Here is a 26,002-nt window from a genome sequence, read left to right on the forward strand (position 1 = left end):
TCTAGAAGGTTCTCCCATCTCCGCAGAGGAACTCTGGAGCTCTGTCAGAATGACCATCGGGTTTTTGGTCACCTCCCTGACCAAGGCCCTTCTCCCCTGATTGCTCAGTTTGGCCGGGCGGCCAGCTCTAGGAAGAGTCTTGGTGGTTCCAAACTTCTTTGATTTAAGAATGATGGAGGCCACTGTGTTTTTGGGGACCTTCAATGCTGCAGGCATTTTTTTGGTACCCTTTCCCAGATCTGTGCCTCGACACAATCCTGTCTTGGAGCTCTACGGACAATTCCTTCGACCTCATGGCTTGGTTTTTGCTCTGACATGTGCTGTCAACTGTGGGACCTTAAATAGACAGGTGTGCGCCATTCCAAATAATGTCCAATCAATTGAATTTACCACAGGTAGACTCCAATCAAGTTGTAGAAACATCTCAAAGATGATCAATGGAAACAGGATACACCTGAATACACCTCAATTTCGAATCTCATAGCAAAGGGTCTGAATACTTATGTAAATAAGGTATTTCTGATTTTTATTGTTAATAAATGTGCAAACATTTCTAAAAACCAGTTTTTTTGGCTTTGTCATTATGGGGTATTGTGATGCCATTATGGGGTATTGTGATGTCATTATGGGGTATTGTGATGTCATTATGGGGTATTGTGATGTCATTATGGGGTATTGTGTGTAGATTGATGAGGGGAAAAAAGTATCAATCTATTTTAGTCAATCGATTTTAGAATAAGGCTGTAATGTAACAAAATGTGGAAAAAGTGAAGGGGTCTGAATACTTTCCGAATGCACTGTAAGTATTCACAACCCTGAGTCAATACATTGCAGAAGCAACTTTGGCAGCGATTACAGCTGTGAGTCTTTCTGGGTAAGTCTCTAAAGAACTTTCTACATCTGGATTGTGCAACATTTTCCCATTATTCTTTTCAAAATTCTTCAAGCTCTGTCAAATTGGTTCTTGATCATTGATAATATTCAGTTCTTGCCATAGATTTTCAAGTAGATTTAAGTAAAAAAACTGAAAGTTAGATTTTTTTTTTTAAGTTAGTGTGGGAGAGGTGGAAAAATTATTATCGATCAATAATGGCAAACCGCATTGACAACTTAGATGGAAAGCTACTGAGGATGGTAGCTGACTCTATAGCCACTCCTATCTGTCATATTTTTAATCTGAGCCTAGAGGAAAGTCTTTGTCCTCCGCCCTGGAGGAAAGTCTTTGTCCTCAGGCCTGGAGGGAAGCGAAAGTACTCCCTCTACCCTAGAGTGGTAAATCAGCCTTTACTGGTTCTAACAGCAGACCTATCAGCTTGCTGCCAGCTCTTAGCAAACTGTTAGAAACCAAATGCAATACTATTTCTCTGTAAATAAATGAACAACAGATTTTCCGCTTGCTTATAKAGAAGGGCACTCAACATGCACTGCGCTAACACAAATGACTGATGATTGGTTGAAAGAAATTTATAATAAGAAGATTGTGGGAGCTGTACTGTTAGATTTCAGTGCAGCCTTTGATATTATTGACCATTACCTGTTGTTGAGAAAACATATGTGTTATGGCTTTTCAAACTCTGCCATATTGTGGATTCTGAGCTATCTATCTAATATAACTCAAAGGGGTTTCTTTAATGGAAGCTTCTCTAATGTCAAACATGTAGAGAGTGGTGTACCGCAGGGCAGCTCTCTAGGCCCTCTACTCTTTTACCACTGGCATTAAACAAAGCATGCGTGTCCATGTATGCTGATGATTCAACCATAAACAGCTCAGTAACCACAGCTAATGAAGTCTCTGAAACTCTTAACAAAGAGTTGCAGTCTGTTTCGGAATGGGTGGTTTTAGACTTCAGCGGAATCTGGTAATGAATGGTGTGGCTGTTGAACAAGTTGAGGAGACTAAATTACTTGGCGTTACCTTAGATTGTAAACTGTCATGGTCAAAACATATAGATTCAATGGTTGTAAAGATGGGGAGAGGTATATCTGTAATAAAGAGATGCTCTGATTTTTTGACACCACCCTCAAAAAAGCATGTCCTGCAGGCTCTAGTTTTGTCTTATCTTGATTTTTGTCCAGTCATGAGCTGCAAAGAAAGACCTAGTTAAGCTGCAACTGGCCCAGAACAGAGCGGCACATCTTGATCTTCATTGTAATCAGAGGGCAGTCCTTAACAATTACAAGCATACCCATAACATAATGCAGCAACCAATATGCTTGAAAATATGGAGTGGTACTCATAACGCTTTGTATTCAGGACAAAAAGTTAATTGCTTTGCCACAATTTTTACAGTATTGCTTTAGTGCCTTGTTTAAAACAGGATGCATGTTTTTGAATATTTTGACTGTTCAGATGTCCTTCTTTTCACTCTGTTAATTTGGTTAGTATTGTGGAGTAACTACAATGTTGTTGATCCATCCTCAATTTTCTCCTATCACAGCCATTAAACTCTAACTGTTTTAATGTCACCATTGGCCTCATGGTGAAATCCCTGAGTGGTTTCCTTTCTCTCCGGCGACTGAGTATCTTTGGAGTGGCTAGGTGTATTGATACACCATCCAAAGTATAATTAATAACTTCTCCATGCTCAAAGGGATATTCAATGTCTGCTTTTTTTACATTTTTACCCATCTACCAATAGGTGTTCTGCTTTGCGAGGCATTGGAAAACCTCCCTGGTCTTTGTGGTTGAATCTGTGTTTGAAATTCACTGTTCGACTAAGGGACCTTACAGATAATTCTATGTGTAGGGTACAGAGATGAGATAGTCATACAAAAATCATATTAAACACTATTGTTGCACACTGAATGAGTCCATGCAACTTATTATGTGACTTGTTAAGCAAACGTTTACTCCTGAATTTATTTAGGCTTACCATAACAAAAGGGGTTGAATACTTATCCACTTAAGACATTTCAGCTTTTCATTTTTAATTAATTTGTAAAAATTTAATCTAAAAACACAATTCTACTTTGACATTATGTGGTATTGTGTGTAGGACAGTGACCCCCCCCCCCCCCCCAAAAAAAAATCTAAATTTAATAAATTTATAATTCAAGTTGTGGCACAACAAAATGTGGAAAAAGTCAAGTGTTGTGAAACCTCTCTGAAGGCGCTGTATACAGGGATGAACAAGAACAGTGAAAACAACAACTTATCATGCATCGGTGCGACGACAGAACAACAAAACTAGATATGCTAAAGAAAATTTCCCAACAGATAAACACAAACATTGGATAGACCCATCATGCATCACATGATAATAACAATCAATGAAGTAGAACAAATAATGAAGAGATATTTAAATCGTATCCTACCCCAACACATAGTGTACATGAGCACAATAACGTACAGTAGGTATCAGATTTAAGACCTGCAAAATGGTCAGTGAATATTGAGTATGCTTTTTTCTGTGTGCCTGGGAAAACACATGCAGCTCTCAGCTCTTGACGTTAAAAATCATTTAATTAGAAGAATTTGACATCATTGACGTTTCAACCATCTTGGCCTTGTCTCTGCCTGGCCTGTCCCCTCTGTAGCCATGATGGTTCAGACAGGTCCTCTGTAGCCATGATGGTTCAGACAGGCCCTCTGTAGCCATGATGGTTCAGACAGGCCCTCTGTAGCCCAATGATTGGTTCAGACAGGCCTCTGTAGCCATGAGGGTTCAGACTCTGTAGCCATGATGGCTCAGACAGGCCCTCTGTAGCCATGATGGTTCAGACAGGCCCTCTGTAGCCATGAGGGTTCAGACAGGCCCTCTGTAGCCATGACGGTTCAGACAGGCCCTCTGTAGCCATGATGGTTCAGACAGGCCCTCTGTAGCCATGATGGCTCAGACAGGCCCTCGGTGGTACAGACAATCTCTTCTTCATTTCTTCTTCTTGGAGAGAGCGTTGAGCCAGGAGGAAGAGAAGCTGAGACGAGGGGACTCACTGGAGGAAGGAGAGGAGGGGGAGGAGTGGGAGGAGGGACCACCTTCCTGTGGTGTGGGGTTCTCTGACCCAGGCTCAATCTGGACAGAGAAAGGAGATGGACAGATCTAATCTATTTAGGCCAATAAGCTAGTGAAAAGGTCACATAGGCTATTCAAGAGAGCACACCAAGAATGCATTATATGGAGACACAGAGAGATGCTTACATGGATTGCTTACATGGAATGCTTACATGGAATCATTCCTGTTGTGTTGGAAAAACTTGGCAATAATCAACTGACTGGCTTTCTTGATGTCTATAGTATTCTCTCTGGTATGCAATCTGGTTTCCTCTCAGGTTATGGATGTGTCACTGCAACCTTAAAGGTTGATGATGATGATGTCACCATTGCCCTTGATTCTAAGCAATGTTTTGTTGCTATTTTTATTGACTTGGCCAAAGCTTTTGATACTGTAGACCATTCCATTCTTGTGGGCCGGCTAAGGAGTATTGGTGTCTCTGAGGAGTCTTTGGCCTGGTTTGCTAACTACCTCTCTCAAAGAGTGTAGTGTATAAAGTCAGAAAATCTGCTGTCTCAGCCACTGTCTGTCACCAAGGGAGCACCCCAAGGCTCGATCCTAGGCCCCACGCTCTTCTCAATTTACATCAACAACATAGCTCAGGCAGTAGAAAGCCCTCTCATCCATTTATATGCAGATKATACAGTCTCATACTCAGCTGGCCCCTCCCCGGATTTTGTGTTAAATGCTCTACGACAAAGCTTTCTTAGTGTCCAACAAGCTTTCTCTACCCTTAACCTTGTTCTAAACACCTCCAAAACAAAGGTCATGTGGTTTGGTAAGAAGCATGCCCCTTTGCCCACCGCTGTGATTATTACCTCTGAGGGTTTAGAGCTTGAGGTAGTCACCTCATACAAGTACTTGGGAGTATGGCTAGATGGTACACTGTCCTTCTCTCAGCACATATCAAAGCTGCAGGCTAAAGTTAAATCTAGACTTGGTTTCCTCTATTGTAATCACTCCTCTTTCACCCCAGCTGCCAAACTAACCCTGATTCAGATGACCATCCTACCCATGCTAGATTACAGAGATGTAATTTATAGATCGGCAGGTAAGGATGCTCTTGAGCTGGCTAGATGTTCTTTACCATTCGGCCATCAGATTTGCCACCAATGCTCCTTATAGGACACATCACTGCACTCTATGCTCTTCTGTAAACTGGTCATCTCTGTATACCCGTCGAAAGACCCACTGGTTGTTGCTTATTTATAAAACCCTCTTAGGCCTCACTCCCCCCTATCTGAGATATCTACTGCAGCCCTCCTCCTCCACATACAACACCCGTTCTGCCAGTCACATTCTGTTAAAGGTCCCCAAAGCACACACATCCCTGGGTCGCTCCTCTTTTCAGTTCGCTGCAGCTAGCGGCTGGAACGAGCTGCAACAAACACTCAAACTGGACAGTTTTATCTCAATCTCTTCATTCAAAGACTCAATCATGGACACTCTTAYTGACAGTTKTGGCWGCTTTGCGACATGTATTGTTGTCTCTACCTTTTTGCCCTTTGTGCTGTTGTCTGTGCCCAATAATGTTTGTACCATGTTTTGTGCTGCTACCATGTTGTGTTGCTACCATGCTGTGTTGTCATGTGTTGCTGCATTGCTATGATGTTGTCTTAGGTCTCTCTTTATGTAGTGTTGTGTTGTCTCTCTTGTTGTGATGTGTATTTTGTCCTATATTTATATAGTATATATTWTTTTTTTTAAATCACAGGCCTCCGTCGCAGCAGGAGGCCTTGTCTTTTGGTAAGCCGTCATTGTAAATAAGAATTTGTTCTTAACTGACTTGCCTAGTTAAATAAAGGTTAAATAAAATAAATGTGTTTATAACAAAGAAAGTTAATCATGATGTCAAACCTATTTCATGCAGCAAGGAGCGTCATGATTCAATGGACGAGCATAAGTGAATGCTAAAAGATTTTGTGAGAGCACAAGACAGCACCGCAAGTCCTACCCACTTCTGACCACAAGCTTCCAGTTGGGCATAGATAACAGAAGAGGGTTGGGACTTGGACCATAAGGGAACCATAGATAACAGAAGAGGGTTGGAACTTGGACCATAAGATAACCATTGTTATGAGATAGCAGCAGCAGCTACCATAATGCCCCACTATATAATGTTTTATTTTGTGTGATTGGGTTTTGGGTGTGATTCTTCTCACAAAATAACATTACACAAATACGATCCTCCATTACATCCTGTCTTAGCCTTACATTCCTACCAGCGCCAGCAGCCACCCACCAGACCGACTGCCTGTCATACCACTCTATAGCCACAAGGTGGCAGCATTAGTAGTGCTGTTGGGGGCTAAAATGTGTGTCAATGCTCTGCTCCCATCCCTCCTCTCCCGTTCCCGTGGTCCCACCGAAAGGGTTAGACCCTAGAAGAGGAGGGAGGTAAACAGAGATGGATAATCAAGTGGAGGGAGTATCAGGAAACTTCTCTCTCGCTGAAAGACCTGCTGCTTCGATTTGTGCTGCTTTTTGTTTCCTCAGTCAGATGGTAACCAAGACAACAGAAAACAAAACAAATCCGAGTGATGCCGTATCTTCAGACAACGTCATCAAAATACGTCGGATCGACATTGCAAGTAGTCACAACCTATACGACAAGCCTTCGCTGCAGTAAAATACCACCTATCTCAGAAAGACAAACCATGGTTACCATCTGCAGGTAGAAACATCTAGTTCAGATTGCAAGTCAAACAGCCACTAAAAAGCATCAGTTTGTTGACCACACAAAAAAAAAACGATGACTCCAAGCCGGGTAAATTGTTAAGGATTGCCTGTCAATTTTTCATCAGTTCCATGCTAAACAGTCAATATTCACAGATTAAACTCCTAGACCGATTTGTACTTCTTTCTTTCCCAGAAGAAATACCCATTGCCAACATCCCTGAACATCCCAGGGACATGATGTGATGGTAGTTATTCATACAGTGTCCTAGAATAGGAGAACAGATCTAGGATCAGGTCCCCCCCATCCAGATACTCTTATTCATTATTATCCAAAAGACCAAAACTGATCCGAGGTAAGCACCTCCTAAACCGAATACCCTGCCTAGTCGCCCTCCGTGCCACACCAGACCAGTACCTTAGTATTATCAACCAGGTTGCAGTGTGAATCCTGCTGCTGTTCTCTGCTATATAAAAGCAAGGCTCTTGATGTGGGCCCACACAGTCTGGAGCATGATGACCAGGGCCAGGATGAAGAAGAAGAGCGTGACAGCCTATAGGGAGAGAGAGATGGATGGACAGATGGAAATTATGAAAGAAAAGGGTAGAAAATTATACAAAATTGAGGAAAAGACTGACAATTACAGAAGTGCATTGGGGATGGAATAACCACTCACAGCACGGGGGCCATTCACAGCACGGGGGGCCATTCATAGCACGGGGTCCATTCATAGCACGGGGGGCCATTCACAGCACCGGGGGCCATTCATAGCACGGGGGGCATTCACAGCACGGGGGGCCATTCACAGCACGGGGTCCATTCACAGCACGGGGGGCCATTCATAGCACGGGGGCCATTCACAGCACGGGGGGCCATTCATAGCACGGGGGGCCATTCACAGCACGGGGGGGGCCATTCACGAGCACGGGGTCCATTCACAGCACGTGGTCCATTCACAACACCGGGGCCATTTACAACACGGGGCCATTCACAACACAGGGTCAAAGCTATCAGAAACCCTCCATAAGTAATACAGGTGACAGAGCAGAGGCAGTGACGGACATGATGACTGGATGAGGAAGAGAAGGAGGAGGAAGAGATGGATGTGGAGCTGGTAGTTTGTGATTGGTTATCATAGTTGAGTTGGTGTGGAGGTGGAGGTGGGGGCCATACCCCCCTGGTTGCAGCTCTCTCCCCCAGCCCAACCAAGGACACAAACCCATGGATGTCCTCCTTCATGAAGCCTCCCAATACCTGCCTGCTCTGGACAGGGCTGGTACACATCCACAGAGGTCTGGGTTGGGGCAGGATAGGGGGATACTGGGGTGGTCGAGCCTGGGGATGGGGTTGGAATAGAGGCTGGGGCTGAGGCAGGGGTTGGAGTAGAGGCTGGGGCTGGAGTAGAGGCTGAGGCAGGTGTTGGAGTAGAGGCTGGGGTTGGAGTAGAGGCTGGGGCTGAGGCAGGGGTTGGAGTAGAGACTGGGGCTGAGGCAGGGGTTGGAATTGAGGCTGAGGCAGGGGTTGGAGTAAAGGCTGGGGCCTAGGCAGGGGTTGGAGTAGAGGCTGGGGTCTGGAGCTCCCGAGCTAGCGGGAAGATGCTCCTTCTCCCAGCCACAGGTACGTCAAGTGCCTCTCGGGACCACCCCTCTAACCTCTGTCCAGCCATGGGTGTACCAGCTGGGGTAGAGTCTAGTGTCTTCACTGGCCTCAGCTTGCTGGTCCTGGAGCTCCAAGTCACCTCCTGCATCATGTTCCTCCTGCCACAGCTCTGGCTTTGAATCTGGCCCTAAGTGGTCCCTGTGTACGGTCTCCTATTCCCTATATAGTGCACTACAACTAAGAACCCGTCTCTGACCAAAAGTAGTGCACTAATAATGGAATAGGCCTGGGTGCCATTTGGGACACAGTTGGGACATTTAAAACAAGACAGTGTGTTCTCTGTCAGGACACCCTGACTCTTTATTCTGTTCTCTGTCAGGACACCCTGACTCTTTACTCTGTTCTCTGTCAGGACACCCTGACTCTTTATTCTGTTGTCTGTCGGGACACCCTGACTCTTTACTCTGTTGTCTGTCGGGACACCCTGACTCTTTACTCTGTTGTCTTTCTCAAAGAGAGAAATGGTAAGGGCAACAATAAAATGAAATCCTTTGTTGTCACTTGTCTGTCAATGAAGAAATCACTAAGTATTATTAATATTCTCATAACATGTCTGAAATTAGTTCATGTATGTAACATAACATGTAGCAATTACATCATTTCCCTTCCAATTGGTGGAGGAAATACCTGTTGTGTATTGAAGCCCTCTCGGTCACAGAACTCCTCTTTCTGCAGGTCTGCATCACACCCCTCTGCTTGATCCCTGAGCTGCTCTGTCAGCTCTGCTGGGTCCTTCAGTCCCCAACACTCTCCCACTGTCTTCAGCTCCAACGCAGGCTCTGCATCCAGGACCTGACTGGATGCCGACTCTGGTTCTAGAACTTCCAGCGGCTCTAGAACTGCCACATGTTCTGGAACTAGCTGTCGCTTTGTCACTGGCACCTGCTCTGGTTCTGTCCGTAGGTCTTCCACCACCACCGGCACCGGCACTGGCTGTGGTACTAATTCTGGCTCTAGTTCTTGCACCAGTACTGGCAGTGCCACTGGTTCATGAACTGTTACTGGTTCCAGAACGGCCTCTGGTTCTAGGTCCAGAACTGGTTCACATTCTGGTTCCGGCTCTGGTTCTGCCTCCTCAGGAACCTCCTCTCCCTCCTCCTCCACTACAATGAACAGAGACAATAAAACAGGTTAGGTGTGTCTTCTCTACTGCTGATGTGGAACACAGAACATCAGTAGAACACACTGATGGCCAATGGGGCTCCAGAACATCAGTAGAACACACTGATGGCCAATGGGGCTCCAGAACATCAGTAGAACCACCTGATGGCCAATGGGGCCCAGAACAATCCAGTAGAACACACTGAGGCCAATGGGGCTCCAGAACATCAGTAGAACACACTGATGGCCAATGGGGCTCCAGAACATCAGTAGAACACACTGATGGCCAATGGGGCTCCGGCTAAAAGATAGTGGTGCTCTATATAAGGTCTAAGATAGTTCAGACGCAGCCACGGTACCTTTGATGAAGTCCAACTTGTACAGAGCCCTCTTCTCTGTGTTGAAGTTGACCCTGTAGTGGTCCATGTTCTCATAACCAGGCTCCAGGGTCTCCACGATGCAGGCACTGGACGCCTCATTCACCCTGGCAAGGAGAGGGGGATATAGATGAGGTAGCACAGATACAGAGAGAGAAGGATAGACAGAATTTGGGACAGACAGAGAGAGTTTGAATGAGACAGAAACAAAATAGAAATAAAGTATTTATCAGTAGAATGGCCTAAACCGTTCCAAACTTCTAACAAATCGTACTTCTTATTAGTTACGTCTTATTAGTTACTTCTTATTAGTTACGTCTTATTAGTTACGTCTTATTAGTTACGTCTTATTAGTTACGTCTTATTAGTTACTTCTTATTAGTTACTTCTTATTAGTTACTTCTTATTAGTTACTTCTTATTAGTTACCTGTTATTAGTTACTTCTTATTAGTTACCTGTTATTAGTTACTTATTATCAGTACCAGATTAAAAATAAGAGGGCACTCACTTTACAATCAAGTCTTTTGCAATCTGAGAAAAAGGGAAAAAGGCAAAATGATTAAAAGCAATTGACGTAAAAGATAGATAATAACAATTCCAGTATGAAATATGTTTCCCTATCAAAGTCTTTCAATATTGTATTGTATTGTATTGCATCAACATTGAGTGAATATACATCGTCAGTCACATTCTTCATTAGGAAATGTGTTTGATGATGTTGTACCCACAATAACAATCCGGACATACCCCAACCAAAAACCCTGGACGAACGGAGATATCCATACCATACTGAGAACATTCAATGTCAGCAGAATGAACCCCGATGACTCGGTGACGCACGGCGCGTACAGGGCAAGCAGGTACGAGGTCCGCAAATCCATTAGGGACTCAAAAAGACAATACAGACTCAAACTTGAATTGATGTTCGACAATTTAGACTCACGACGGATGTGGCAAGGACCACAGACTTTCACAGAATACATAGGCAAATCCAGCGGTGTGGTTCCCACTGAAGCCTCCGTTCCAGACGAGCAAAAAACATTCTATGCTCACTTTGAGGTAGACAATACCGAGCCATCCAGGAAAACTCTCACTGCTCTGGACGACCAGGTGCTTTCGCTCTCCGAGGCTGACGTGAGGAAAACTCTCAAAAGAGTGTAGACTCGCAAAACCAATAGCACAGATGGAATCCCTGGCCGCGTCCTCAGGGTGTGTGCTGACCAACTGGCGGGCGTCTTCTCGGACACATTTGACCTGTCCCTGTCCCAGGCGGTAGTCCCCACCTACTTCAAGGAGACCAGCATCATCCCAGTGCCCAAGAAAAACAAAGGTGACATACCCAAATGACTAAATCGCCCCGTCGTGCTCAAGCTGGTCATCATGAAGTGCTTCGAGAGGCTGGTCATGGCCCACATGCCGGGCACGCTGGACCCACTCCAACAGATCCACGGAAGATGTTATTTCCATCGCTACTCACATGGACGTAACACATCTGGACAAGAGGAACACCTCTGTGAAAATGCTGTTCATTGACTACAGTTCAGCATTCAACACTTTTGTTCCCTCCAAACGGGACACCAAGCTCAGAGCCCTGGGTCTAGACACTACCCTCTGCAACTGGATCCTGGACTTCCTGACGGGCCGACCACAGGCTGTGAGGATTGGGAACAACACTTCCTTTACACTGACTCTTAACACCGTGGTGTCCTCAGCTGTAGTCCCCGTTCACCCACGACTGCGTGGCTTTGCACAACACCACGGTTATAGGCCTGATAACCAACAACAACGAGTCAGCCTATAGGGAGGAGGTAATTGAACTGGCATTGTGGTGCCAGGACAACAACCACTCCCTTAATGTCAGCAACACAAAGGAGTTGATTGTTGACTTCAGGAAGCAGAGGAAGGAACATGCCCCGATCCACATCACCGAGGACTGCAGTGAAGAGAGTCAGCAGTTTTAAGTTCCTCAGCGTCCACATCACTGAGGACTTAACATGGACCAACACCTCCACCACTCTGGTCAAGAGGGCGCAACAGCGTCTCTACTTCCTACGGCGGCTGAAGAAATACGGCATGCCGACCCAGGTCCTCTCCAAATACGATCGAGAGCATCCTGACCAGGTTGCATCACGGCGTGGTACGGGATTTGCTCTGTCCACGACCAAAAGGTCCACCAGTTGGCCCAGTACATCACTGGGACCGTGCTGTTCACTCCCTTACCGTCGGGTATGAGGTCTGGTACCAACAGGCTCCGAGACAGGTTCTATCTACAAGCCATCAGACTGTATCAGAGCATGAGGTCTGATACCAACAGGCTCAGAGACAGTTTCTATCTACACGGGAGATAGAAACGGGACGGGACGGGACGGGACGGGACCCCCCCCCGTCTCTACAAGCCATCAGACTGCTGAACACTTGAACTGGACTGACCATCTTAACACACATGCACTCACTCACTCACTCACTCACTCACTCACTCACTCACTCACTCACTCACAAATTACCTCGACTAACCTGTACCCCCGCACATTGAGTTGGTACCAGTACTCCCTGTATATAGCCTCCACATTGACTCGGTACCGGTACCCCCTGTATATAGCCTCCACATTGACTCGGTACCGGTACCCCCTGTATATAGCCTCCACATTGACTCTGTACCGGTACCCCCTGTATATAGCCTCCACATTGACTCGGTACCGGGTACCGCTGATCCCCTGTATATCCCCACTATTGACTGGTCAGTACCCCTGTAATTAAGCCTCCGTTGGATACTATGGTACTGGTACCTCCCTGTATATAGCTCCACATTGATCTGTACCGGTACCCCTGTAAATAGCCTCCAAATGACCTGTACCATACTCTGTATTACGTCCACTGTATCTGTACCCGTACTCTGTATATAGCCTCACATTGACTCTGTACCGGTACCCCTGTTATAAGCCTCACATTGATCTGTACCGGTAACCCTGTATATAGTCCTCACATTGATCTGACTGGTACCCCTGTAATATGCCTCCACATTGACTCTGATACCGCGTACCCCCCTGTAATATCCTCCACATGGACTGTGTACCCGTACCCTGTATATAGCCTCACATTGACTCTGTAGTACTCCTGTATATAGCCTCCATTGACTCTGTACGTACTCCCTGTATATAGCCTCCACATTGACTCGTACGGTACCCCTGTATTAACTCAATTGCTCTGCCGTAACCCGTGTCCACCCTGTATTATAGCCTCCACGAATGACTCCGTAACATAATACCTGATATAGCTCACTGACTCTGTACCTGTAACTCCCTGTTATAGCCTCCACATTGACTCTGTAACCGGTACCCGCCTGTATAACCTCCACATTGACTTGTCCGAAACCCTGTTATAGTATCCATTGACTTGCTAGTAACACCTGTATTAGCCCCACAATTATCTGTACGCGGTACCCCCTGTATATAGCCTCTCACATGACTCGTGTAACGGTACCTCCTGTAATTATACCCTCCACATCGACTCTGTACTGTACCTCCCTGTATATAGCACTCACATTGACTGTACCGTACTCCGGTATACTAGCTCCACATTGATCTGTACCGGTACCCCCTGTATATATAGCCCAATTGACTCTGTACCGGTACTCCTGTATATAGCTCCACATTGATCGTACCGTAACTGTATATAGCTCTCCAATTTGACTCTGTACGGTACTCCCTGTATATAGCCTCACATTGACTCTGTACCGACTGATATACCCTGTCTGTACCGTACTGTATATAGCCTCCACATTGATCTGTACCATTAACACTCTGTATATGAGCCGTCCACATTGACGACTCTGTACCGGTACCCCCTGTATATAAGCCTCCACATTGACTCTGTACCGGTACCCTGTATACAGCCTCCACATTGACTCGTACGGTACTCTTATATAATCCGTCTCTCCACATTGACTCTGTACCGGTAGCCTGTACCCTCCAATGTACGTTACCATGATACAGCCTCCACTTGACTCTGTACCAGTACCCCTGTATATAGCTCCACATTGACTCTGTACCATACACTGTATATAGCCTCACATTGACTCTGTAGACCTCCATCACCCTCTGTATATAGCTCCACATTGACTCTGTACCGGTACCCCCTGTATATACCTCCACATTGACTCTGTACCGGTACCTCCGTATATAGCCTCCACATTGACTCTGTACCGTACTGTATATAGCCTCCACATTGACTCTGTACCGTGCCCCTGTATATAGCCTCCACATTGACTCTGTACCGGTACTCCTGTATAAGCCTCCACATTGACTCTGTACCGGTACCTCCTGTATATAGCCTCCACATTGACTCGTACCGGTACCTCCTGTATATAGCCTCCCATTGACTCTGTACCGTACTCCTGTATATGCCTCCACATTGACTCTGTACCGGTACTCCTGTATATAGCTCCACACTTGACTCTGTACCGGTACCCCTGTATATAGCCTCACATTGACTCTGTACCGGTACTATCCTGTATATAGCCTCCAATTGACTCTGTACCGTACTCCTGTATATAGCCTCCACATTGACTCTGCGACTCCTGTTATAGCCTCCACATTGACTCTGTACGTAACTCCCTGTATATAGCCTCCACATTGATCTCTGTATACCCTGTATAAGCTTCCACATTGCTCTGTATCAGGTACCTCCCTGTATATAGCCTCCACATTGACTCTGTACCGGTACTCCCTGTAATAGCCTCCACATTGACTCTGTACCAGTACTGTATTTAGCTCCACATTGACTCTGTACCGGTAACTCCCTGTATATAGCCCCACATTGATCTGTACCGTACTCCCTGTATATAGTCTCCAATTGATTCTGTACCGTACTCCCTGTATATAGTTCCACCATTGACTCTGTACGGTACCCCTGTATATAGCCTCACATTAACTCTGTACCGTACCCCTGTATATAGTCTCCACATTGACTCTGTACCGTAATACCCTGTATATATCCACGTTGACTCTGACCGGTACTCCCTGTAATAGCCTCACATTGACTCGGTACATCCTGTAACACCCTATATAGCCTCAATTGACTCGGTACTGTACATCTGTATATAGCCTCCACATTGATCCGTACCAGTACTCCCTCTTGTATCGTACTGTATTGTATCGTAAGTAATTGTATTTATTGTATGTATGTTGTGTATGTATGCTGTATGGTATTGTACTGTATTGTTCGTACTGTATTTTATTGGATCATACTGTATTGTACGGTCATCTGTACTGTAATTGTATGGTATCATACTGTATTGTATTGTACGGTATCGTACTGTATTGTATCGTACTGTATTGTATGGTATCGTACTGTATTGTATCGTACTGTATTGTATGGTATGGTATCATACTGTATTGTATGGTATCATACTGTATTGTATTGTACGGTATCGTACTGTATTGTATCATACTGTATTGTATGGTATCATACTGTATTGTATTGTATTGTATCGTACTGTATTGTATTGTACGGTATCGTACTGTATTGTATTGTACGGTATCGTACTGTATTGTATTGTACGGTATTGTATGGTATCGTACTGTATTGTATTGTACGGTATCGTACTGTATTGTATCGTACTGTATTGTATTGTATCGTACTGTATTGTATTGTACGGTATCGTATTGTATGGTATGGTACTGTATTGTATGGTACTGTATTGTATGGTACTGTATGGTATCGTACCTTCATGAAGGCAGCCATCTCAGGTTCCTCCATGGTGGTCACAGCAGTCTCTACCAGTTTGGTGCTGGTCTCTACGCTCTCTCTGTAGGATCGCACCAGCGAACGAGCGTGACCCGTCTTCCCCTCCTGCTCGTACGTGACTCGCTGCTTCATGATCCTCTGTCGCTCCTCCAGGATGGCGAGGATACGGTTGAACTTCTCACACACTGTCTGCTTCTGGGTCTTACAGTTCTCCTGTAGAAACACAGACACGCGGTCAAACTTTCTCAGACGTCCTGACGACTTTATAGGGATCATTTTGGGACGTTCCGGGATGTCGTAAGGACACGTTTTGTTGGCAGAGTATTACTGATCAAAACCAAGCAGCCCTCGTCCCCTTTACGGGTGTCCATGACAATACATCAAAGTAGAACAGGCACAAAAAGGCACTAACGTCAACATTCTTTATAACTGAACAACTGGAAAAGTATAACTCATAGATTGGGCTCCCGAGTGGCACATAGCGCTCTAAGGCACTGCATCTCAGTGCTAGAGGCGTCACTACAGACGCTGGTTCGATTCCAGGCTGTATCACAACGGGCCGTGATTGGGAGTCCGATAGGGCGGAGCACAATTGGCCCAGCGTTGTCTGGGTTTGGTTTTGGCCGTCACGGTAAATAAGAATTTGTTCTTAACTGACTTGTCCAGTTAAATAAAAGGTTAAATAAAAATAAAATAAAAATATTGTATTAGTTACAGGCTGAGTATAAACAAAACTTTGGCTCACTGTTGATTTGAATCTTGATCTTATAACTACACCAAGCAGCACTCAACACTTTATAGGTGTAAAAAGTGACAACACACCAGAGAAGATACAACACAAACAGCGCTAACCTCAACAGTCTTGCAGGTCACTTCCAACTCATCGATGAAGGCTTGGACCTGGCCGTTCGACGCCACCAAGGCGCTAACCTCCTCACTCAGCTCAGCCTGTTGAGAGAAAGGAGAGGTTTCACAGAGGAATCACCGTAGCTACTGTTACTGGTGGAGTCAGAATCGTTTTATTTTCTATTCTACACCTCTTATGATATCATCATACATCTAAAGTGTAAAAGTTTCACAGAAGCAAAACCTGTAACTGCCTGGTGAGTCAGGCTACTTTCTTTCCTAGTTTAATATGATCCAGGATGAGCCCCCTGATACGTTACAGCACAAATTAACCAATGATTTCCAAGGCCTCTACACCCAGGTATCATCCCACAGAACTTGTCCAATAAGATTTTTTTTAGTGTGCCCTAATGAACACTACCCAGGTGAAAGTTGCCTTCTGTGATGTCATCAATGTGCGACCCATGCCTGTGGCCTCACTCACTCACCTTCTGCTGCTGGTAGACTTGTGTCAGCGGTGCCACCTGGCAGGTGTTGTGGGCACCGAACACCTTGCAGAGGGAACAAGTGGGCACCTGACAGGTGATGCAGTAAATGTTGACCTTCTCACCGTTGTGCTCCTCACAGGTGGGCTGGCCCGCAGGCTTTGACGACTGGGATCTAGAGCTAGGAGGATTGTGGGAAGGAGATGAGGAGGAAATGTCAGTCAGGATTAGGAAGCCAAAGTAAAAACTAAAATGCCGTCTAGATGTAATTTGTTGATATTCCTTTGGCATCCTTATTTTGAAACCTTCAGGAGAGCRACCCACACCACTCCCTCACTAATATAGTCCACCAAGGTGAGGGTTGACCTGGCCACCCATGTCTAATCCCATCCCCTCCCTTACCAAAGCTCTTTACATTAAAGACCTCTGTTCTCACCTGGTGGACTCCTGTTTGTAGACGTCAATAATATTCTCTACCAGCAGGTTGCGCTGCAGCCCGTAGACACCGTGACGGTCCAACACAACTTCCTGATTGCAGGACGGACAGCGGAACCTCCCTCCAGACCCCACCTGGAACAGAGAGGGCTACACACCTTACTCAGCATGCTGTCTATAAACACACACACATGCACAGCGATGCAGGAAGTAAACAGCTGTATCGGGCCTGTTGCACGTGGCAACGTCATATTGCTGAGTCTCAGTTTAAATATAGAACATTATATATACACTGAATGTACAAAACATTAAATCAAATCAAATTTGATTTCTCACATGCGCCGAATATAACAGCTGTAGACCTTACAGTAATACTTACTTACAAGCCCTTAATCAACAATGCAGTTTTAAGAAAATCCCTAAAAATGTAAGAGATAAGAATAAAAAATTATTAAAGAGCAGCAGTAAATAACAATAGCGGGACTATATACAGGGGGTACCGGTACAGAGTCAATGTGTCAATGTGCGGTGTCGAGGTAATTGAGGTAATTATGTACATGTAGGTAGTTATTAAAGTAACTATGCATAGATAATAACAGAGAGTAGCAGTAGCGTAGAAGGGGGGGAAGAGGGAGTGGCAATGCAAATAGTCTGGGTAGCCATTTGATTAGATGTTCAGGAGTCTTGTGGCTTGGGGGTAGAAGYTGTTTAGAAGTCTCTTGGACCTAGACTTGACACTCTGGTACCGCTTRCYGTGMGGTAGCAGAGAGAACAGTCTATGACTTGGGTGGCTGGAGTCTTTGACAATTTTTAGGTCCTTCCTCTGACACCACCTGGTATAGATGTCCTGGATGGCAGRAAGCTTGGCCCCATTGATGTACTGGGCCTTACGCACTACCCTCTGTAGTGCCTTGCGGTCGGAGGCCGAGCAGTTGCCATACCAGGCAGTGATGCAACCCGTCAGGATGCTTTCGATGTTGCAGCTGTAAAACCTTTTGATAAAACTGATTTMAGTTTCCCTGCATTAWWGTCCCCGGCCACTAGGAGCGCCGCCTCTGGATGARCRTTTTCCTGTTTGCTTATGGCSGTATACAGCTCATTGAGTGYGGTTTTAGTGCCAGTCTCGGTCTGTGGTGGTATGTAGACAACTACGAAAATACAGATGAAAAGTCTCTTGGTAGATAGTGTGGTCTACAGCTTATCATGAAATACTCTACCTCAGGCGAGCAAAACCCTGAGACTTCCTTAGATATTTTGCACCAGCTATTGTTTACAAATATGTATAGGCCCCCGTCCCGTGTCTTACCAGAGGCTGCTGTTCTATAACCCGCCATCTGTATGTTCTTAATGTCATCATTAATTAAGCCACGACTTGGTGAAACATAAGATATTACAGTTTTTAACGTCCCGTTGGTAGGATATACGTTCTTTCAGTTCATCACATTTATTTTCCAGCGATTGAACGTTAGCTAGCAGAACGAAAGGCAAGGGCAGATTAGCCACTCGTCGCCTGATCCTCACAAGGCATCCTGATCTCTTTCCGCGGAATCTACGTTTCCTTTTCCAGCGAATCACGGGGATCTGGATCTGGTCGGGTGTCTGTAGTATATCCCTCGCGTCCGATTCATTGAAGAAGAACTCCTCGTCTAATTTAAGGTGAGTAATCACAGTTCTGATGTCCAGAAGCTCTTTTCGGTCATAAGAGACGGTAGCAGCAACATTATGTACAAAATAAGTTACGAACAACGTGAAAAAACAAACAAAATAGCATGGTTGGTTAACCGGCAGCCCTACCCTCCGGCGCCATCTTAAGAACACCTTCMTAATACTGAGTTGCACCCMCACTCCTTGCCCYCAGAACAGCYTCAATTCGTCAGGGCATGGAGTCTACAAGGTGCCGAAAGCGTTAATTTACATTTCAGTCATTTAGCAGACACTCTTATCCAGAGCGACTTACAAGAGCAATTAGGGTTAAGTGCCTTGCTTAAGACACATCGGCAGATTTAGCCTAGTCAGCTTATAGGATTCGAACCAGCAACCTTTCGGTTACTGGCCCAACCTCTTAACCACCACCCAGCGTTCCACAGGGAAGCTGGCCCATGTTGACTCCAATGCTTCCCACAGTTATGTGAAGTTGTCTCTGGGTGGTGGACCGTTCTAGATACACACCGGAAATTGTTGAGCATGAAAAACCCAGCAGCGTTGCAGATCTTGACACAAACCGGTGCGCCTGACACCTACTATCATACACTGTTCAAAGGCACTTACATCTTTTGTTTTGCCCATTCACCCTCTGAATGGCACACACACAAACACAATCCATGTCTCAATTGTCTCAAGGCTTAAAAATCCTTCTTTAACCTGTCTCCTCCCCTTCATCTACACTCTTTGAAGTGAATTTAACAAGTGACATCAAGAAGGGTGTCTGTGAGATGCGGTGTGGGTGAACGGATGATCTCCGCATGTGTATTTCCCACCGTAAAGCATGGAGGAGGTGTGATGGTGTGGGGGTGATTTGCTGGTGACACTGTTTGTGATTTATTTAGAATTCAAGGCACACTTAACCAGCATTCTGCTGTGATACACCATCCCATCTGGCTTGGGCTTATTGGGGCTATCATTTATTTTTCAACAGGACAGTGACCCAACACACCTCCAGGCTGTGTAAGGGTTATTTGACCAAGAAGGAGGGTGATGAAGTGGTCCATCAGATGACCTGGCCTCCACAATCACCCGACCTCAACCTAATTGATATGGTTTGAGATGTCGGACAGCAGAGTCAAGGAAAAGCAGCCAACAAATGCTAAGCATATGTGGGAACTCCTTCAAGACTGTTGGAAAAGCATTCCAGGTGAAGCTGGTTGAGAGAATGCCAAGAGTGTGCAAAGCTGTCATCAAGGCAAATGGTGGCTATTTGAAGAATCTCAATTATAAAATATATTTTGATTTGTTTAACMCTTTTTTTGGTTACTACATGATTCCATATGTGTTATTTCATAGTTTTGATGTCTTCACTACTATTCTACAATGTAGAAAACACTAAAAAATAAAGGAAAACCCTTGAATTAAGTAGGTGCACTAAAACTTTTGACCGGTAGTTATATATAATGTATACATATACACTCAGCATGACGTCCATGCCGTCGGGTTGCTGCACATCTCAGAACATTGCTTTATGATAGTAACGTGACTCCAGAGACTTCTCCAGGTGTTTGTGAGAGCGGTGACTGACTGGAAATAAGGACAACGTGAAACTTGCCCACCGTGCCCAGAAAACATTAACGGATCTTCGCTCTGAGTAATTGGCTAAGTATTACGGGAAATAGTCTCTCCTCTCTGTAAACAACTCTCAGCTGTTCTGAAACAGCTGTTCTTACCTCAGTTGGGTATTATCATGCAAGTATCAAACATTTGAAGCCACAGATCATCATCCAGAATAATCTAATAACCAACCCTCTGTTGATCAACTGGGAGATATAGTGATTTAGTGGCTGTTGCTGAAGGCAGACTCCTTCATCGAATAAGTTTAGTAGTTTACAGACAGAAACACACTCAGTGATCCCGCTTCACTCCCCCCCCCCCCACAGAGCAGAGGAGAGGAGATGGACAGATCAGAGACAGAGTGAAAGACAGATAGAGGTCCTAGAATAGTGCTCTTGTCCTCAGCTGCTTCTGGGTATAACGGAAGATCACTCCTCTCAGTGCTCCTCTCTTTCATTACGGACCAGCTGGGTTTGAAGAGGAGCAGTAAATGAATGTGCCTGGAAACAGGGTTGGAGAGTAACTGTCTGTAACCAGGGAGTAACTGTCTGTAACCAGGGAGTAACTGTCTGTAACCAGGGTTAGGGAGTAACTGTCTGTAACCAGGGTTGGAGAGTAACTGTCTGTAACCAGGGTCGGGGAGTAACTGTCTGTAACCAGGGAGTAACTGTCTGTAACCAGGGGTTGGGGAGTAACTGTCTGTAACCAGGTTGGGGATAACTGTCTGTAACCAGGGTTGGAGAGTAACTGTCTGTAACCAGGGTGGAGAGTAAACTGTCTGTAACCAGGGTTGGGGAGTAACTGTCTGTAACCAGGGTTGGGGAAGTAACTGTCTGCGTAACCAGGGTGGGGAGTAACTGTCTGTAACCAGGGTGGGAGAGTAACTGTCTGTAACCAGGGTTGGGAGTAACTGTCTGTAACCAGGGATAGGGGGAGTAACTGTCTGTAACCAGGGTAGGGGAGTAACTGTCTGTAACCAGGGTTGGAGAGTAACTGTCTGTAACCAGGGTTGGGGAGTAACTGTCTGTAACCAGGGTAGGGGAGTAGCTGTCTGAAACCGTGTCGTTTGTGTCACTAGTGGGGCTTGGTTGAGAGGTTTTGACAGTTGAAAGCTGTGTACCATTGGAGGGTTCGTCCTGCCAAATAAACTTCACATTAAAGCACAACCATAGAGACGGTGATAGTCGTAGATAACGTTCATGATCTGATAGAGGCTTCACCTTGACTAAGAACTCCTCTTTTGTCCATCTCTATTTCCTGAGTCTGGGCCTAACATGGGCCTAACATGGGCCTAACATTGGCCTAACATGGGCCTAACATGGGCCTAACATGGGCCTGACATTGGCCTGACATGGGCCTGACATGGGCCTGACATGGGCCTGACATGGGCCTGACATGGGCCTAACATGGGCCTGACATGGGCCTGACATGGGCCTAACATGGGCCTGACATGGGCCTAACTAACTAAGCAACAGCAGTAGAAGTAGGCTGTGGCCTCCATTATGAAAATAGTCTCAGATGTCTTCACCATGGCTCAAATTAGCAGTTCATAATCCACACACCTGTTACGGATCTGTACTGCAGCAAAGTGTACAGAGGTTAAACATCCCTCTCTAACCCCTGCTTGGAAATCCTGATAGGCATACTTTGTGTATCTGTGTGGATAAGAGGGTCTGAGGTAGACTGAAGGGTCTGAGGTATACTGAAGGGTGTGATGGAGGCTGAAGGGTGTGATGGAGGCTGAAGGGTCTGAGGTAGACTGAAGAGTGTGATGGATGCTGAAGGGTCTGATGGAGGCTAAGGGGGAGAAGGGTGTGTGGGAGGCTAAGTGGGAGAAGGGTGTGATGGAGGCTGAAGGGTGTGATGGGGACTGAGGGGGGAGAAGGGTGTGATGGAGGATGAGGGGCAGAAGCGTGAGATGGAGGCTAAGGGTGAGAGTGGAGAACTGAGGGGGAGAAGGGTGTGATGGAGGATGAAGGGTGAGAAGGGTGTGATGGCAGCTGAAGGGTGTGATGGAGACTTGAGGGGGTGAGAAGCGGTGTGATGGAGACTGGAGGGGGGAGAAGGTGAGATGGAGGACTGAGGGGGGAGAAGGGTGTGAGGAAGGATGAGGGGGGAGAAGGGGTGAGAATGGGAGGATGAACGGGTGTGATGGAGCGATGAGAAGGGTGTGATGGAGGATGAGGGGGAGAAGGGTGAAGATGGAGGAGAAGGGGTGGGATGGGGGGAGTGGAGGGGGAATTGGGGAGGGGGGAAAAAGAAAGGGTGTGATGGGAGGGGAGAAAGTGTGGAGGATGAGGGGGTGGGGAGAGGGAAGGGTGTGATGGAGGAGGAGGGGGGAGAAAAGGTGTGATGGAGGATGAATGGGTGTGGATGGGGGAAGGGATGAGGATGAGGGGGAGGAAGGGTGTGCATGGAGTGAGTGATGAGGGCGGGGAGAAAGGGTGTTGAATGGAGGCTGAGGGAGAGTTGTGATGCGAGGATGAAGGGTGTGATGGAGGATGAAGTGTTGAGGAGATGAGGGTGTGATGGAGGATGAGGGGAGAAGGGTGTGATGGAGGTGAAGGTGTGATGGAGGATGAGGGGGGAGAGGGTGTGGATGCCGGTGAAATTCAGACTAGCAACATACAACTAGACATCTGATGAGAATACAAGCCAAGAAGTTATGGTTACAGTCAACAATGCAGTTTGCCAATACAACCAGTGTGCTTTATGAATTGAAGCTGGAGTTTGAGTTATCTCCATTCTGAATTGAAGCTGGAGTTGAGATCTTCATTATGAATTGAAGCTGGAGTTGAGTATCTCATATGAATGAAGCTAGTTGAGTACTCATAATGAATTGAAGCTGGAGTTGAGTATCTCATAATGAATTGAAGCTGGAGTTGAGTATCTCATTCTGAATTGAAGCTGGAGTTGAGTATCTCATTTGAATTGAAGCTGGATTGAGTATCTCATAATGAATTGAAGCTGGAGTTGAGATATCTCATATGAATTGAAGCTGGAGTTTGAGTATCTCATAATGGAATTGAAGCTGGAGTTTGAGTATCTCATTATGAACTGAAGCTGGGTTGAGTATCTCATAATGTATTGAAGCTGGAGTTGAGTATCTCATTTTGAATTGAAGCTGGAGTTGAGTATCTCATATATGAATTGAAGCTGGAGTTGAGTATCTCATAATGTATTGAAGCCTGAGTTGGAGTATCTCATAATGTATTGAAGCTGGAGTTGAGTATCTCATAATGTATTGAAGCTGAGTTGAGTATCTCATAATGTATTGAAGCTGGAGTTGAGTATCTCATAATGAATTGAAAGCTGGAGTTGAGTATCTCATAATGATTGAAGCTGGAGTTGAGTATCTCATTAATGTAGGGAAGCTGGAGTTGAGTATCTCATTCTGAATTGAAGCTGGAGTTGAGTATCTCATAATGTATTGAAGCTGGAGTATTGGAGTATTCTCATTCATGAATTGAAGCTGGAGTTGAGTATCTCATTATGAATTGAAGCTGGAGTTTGAGTATCTCATATGAATTGAGCTGGAGTGAGTAATCTCATAAGAATTGAAGCTGGAGTTGAGTATCTCATAATGAATTGAAGCTGGAGTTGAGTATCTCATTATGAATTGAAGCTGGAGTTGAGTATCTCATAATGAATTGAACCTGGAGTTGAGTATCTCATTATGAATTGAAGCTGGAGTTGAGTATCTCATTATGAACTGAAGCTGGAGTTGAGCATGCTTGTTGAGTATCTCATCCAATCTCCTTGATTATCTCTCTCCCCAGCGCTCAGAGATATGAGGATGTCAACTACAGTAATCATGTTAACACCGTTAAACATAGACTGACTCTTCTCTCAATTACATAGCTACAGGATCTATTTTGAATGCTTACAGATCCTCTGAGCTCACAGTGAAAGGGCACAGTTTTAGACACACTGAGACTTGAACGCAGTACATGCTTAACAATACATGCTTATTTTCCTTTCCTGTTGCAAAATGTTTTGCTGCGGTGTGTTCTAATGAATATGACCGACTCTGTCTTTTAGCTCCTACCTGGTAGAGGTCGTTGGCACACTTCCTGCAGAGGTTGTGTTGGCATGGCAGGATGACCACTGGTTTGGTGAATACTTCCAGACAGATAGGACAGATGAGCTGTCTCTGTAGGGTCCCCAGACCTGCCTGCTCCCTGTCCCCGGGGTAGGAGCCCTGCTCCAGGGGGACAGACATGGTGGACGGCCTGTCTGACTGAGATCCAAAACACAAGAAGACAAATATCGGACTGACTGACTCACTGACTCAGGGGAGACAGTCAGTTCTCGGACCAGTCCCCCTCATAAAGTAAACAGCTCAGGCCAGACAGTCAGGTCTCGGACCAGTCCGCCTCTCTCTGTCTCTGTCCTTCTTCTATCGGACAGCAGGGATCACATCGCCAACACACTGACCGTGGAGAATGTCCAGACGTGATTCTTCGACAGCGCCTCTTGAAACTCTGTCAAGAACTTCTCTCCGTCTTCTTTCTACTTGTCACTCTTCCTCTTCTTCCACCATCCCTGCTTTCTCAGTCATAACACTCCACCCTTCCTCTGTCCAGGCCTTCTCCCTGGGTACATGTTAGTTGGTCTGCCAACCGTCCATGGCGAGGACTGCGTGTGTGTGTGTGTTTATTCCTGAACCATCCACTCCACTGGGAAAGATAGATCTCGGGGCTGAAGCGATGGAAGGGTGAGTGTGTTTGTCAGAGGGGGTTGGCAGTGTCATGTTACTAGAAAATACCCCCCCCAGTGGGCAGCCCCCTAATGTACTCAGGCCATATCGGTATGTGTGTGTGTTTGTGTGTCTCAGGCCATATCGGTCTGTGTGTGTGTGTGTGTGTGTGTCTCAGGCCATATCGGTGTGTGTGTGTGTTCAGGCTATCGGTTGTGTCGTGTGTGTTGCTGTGTCGTCAGGCATATTCGTTGTCTGTGTGTGGTGTGTCAAAGGCATTGTCTTGTCTGCTGTGTCGTGTGTGTCAGATATCTGGGTTGTTGTGTGTGTGGTGTGTGTGTGTTGTCAGGCAAATCAGTGCTGGGTGGTCATGCAGGCTGTAGACAGGTTTCTGCCAGTGATATTTCTACTTACCTCCTTGCCGTTGCGTATCGTCATGCGTACACAGACAGCGCAGGCAGTAGGAGCTAGTATATCATGTCACGGACCAGCGCAGTGTAGTATGAGCCAGATCGAAGTCATGTCTACCAGACCGGCAGCAGGTGAGAGCCAGATCAGTCATGTATACAATACGACCAGTAGCAGCTGCGTATGAGCCAGTACAGTTCTGTCTAACAGACCCAGCAGAGGTCTAGTGAGGACAGTTCCAGTAGTTACACAGACCAGCAGCAGGCTAGTCGGAGCCAGTAATAGTTCATGTCTAACACAGCCCAGGCAGCAGGC

General features: G+C 45.8%; 1 protein-coding gene across 3 annotated transcripts; it reads right to left on the reverse strand.

Annotated features, from left to right (window-relative positions):
- Positions 1-2,841: 2,841 nt before the first annotated feature.
- On the reverse strand, positions 2,842-25,288 carry trim101 (tripartite motif containing 101). 3 transcript variants are annotated; one of them, XR_011476700.1, is made up of 12 exons: positions 25,018-25,288; positions 24,629-24,820; positions 17,321-17,469; positions 16,888-17,065; positions 16,406-16,501; positions 15,533-15,766; positions 10,317-10,339; positions 9,790-9,914; positions 8,957-9,432; positions 7,088-7,223; positions 3,648-4,013; positions 2,842-3,616 (listed from the first exon to the last, which is right to left on the reverse strand). XR_011476700.1 is itself a non-coding variant. In XM_024141090.2 (11 exons), exons 2-10 carry the CDS (start codon positions 24,800-24,802, stop codon positions 7,137-7,139), a joined length of 1,542 nt encoding a protein of 513 aa, XP_023996858.1. In that variant the 5' UTR covers positions 24,803-24,816; positions 25,018-25,288; the 3' UTR covers positions 2,842-4,013; positions 7,088-7,136. The 3 variants fall into 3 exon arrangements, 2 of the variants coding, with proteins under 2 accessions (XP_023996858.1, XP_023996857.1); XM_024141090.2 differs by having other exon boundaries at positions 2,842-4,013; positions 24,629-24,816; XM_024141089.2 differs by having other exon boundaries at positions 2,842-4,013.
- Between the last annotated feature and the right edge of the window lie 714 nt (positions 25,289-26,002).

Source organism: Salvelinus sp. IW2-2015, unplaced genomic scaffold (genome assembly GCF_002910315.2).
Source record: "Salvelinus sp. IW2-2015 unplaced genomic scaffold, ASM291031v2 Un_scaffold2390, whole genome shotgun sequence".
Classification (NCBI taxonomy): domain Eukaryota; kingdom Metazoa; phylum Chordata; class Actinopteri; order Salmoniformes; family Salmonidae; genus Salvelinus; species Salvelinus sp. IW2-2015.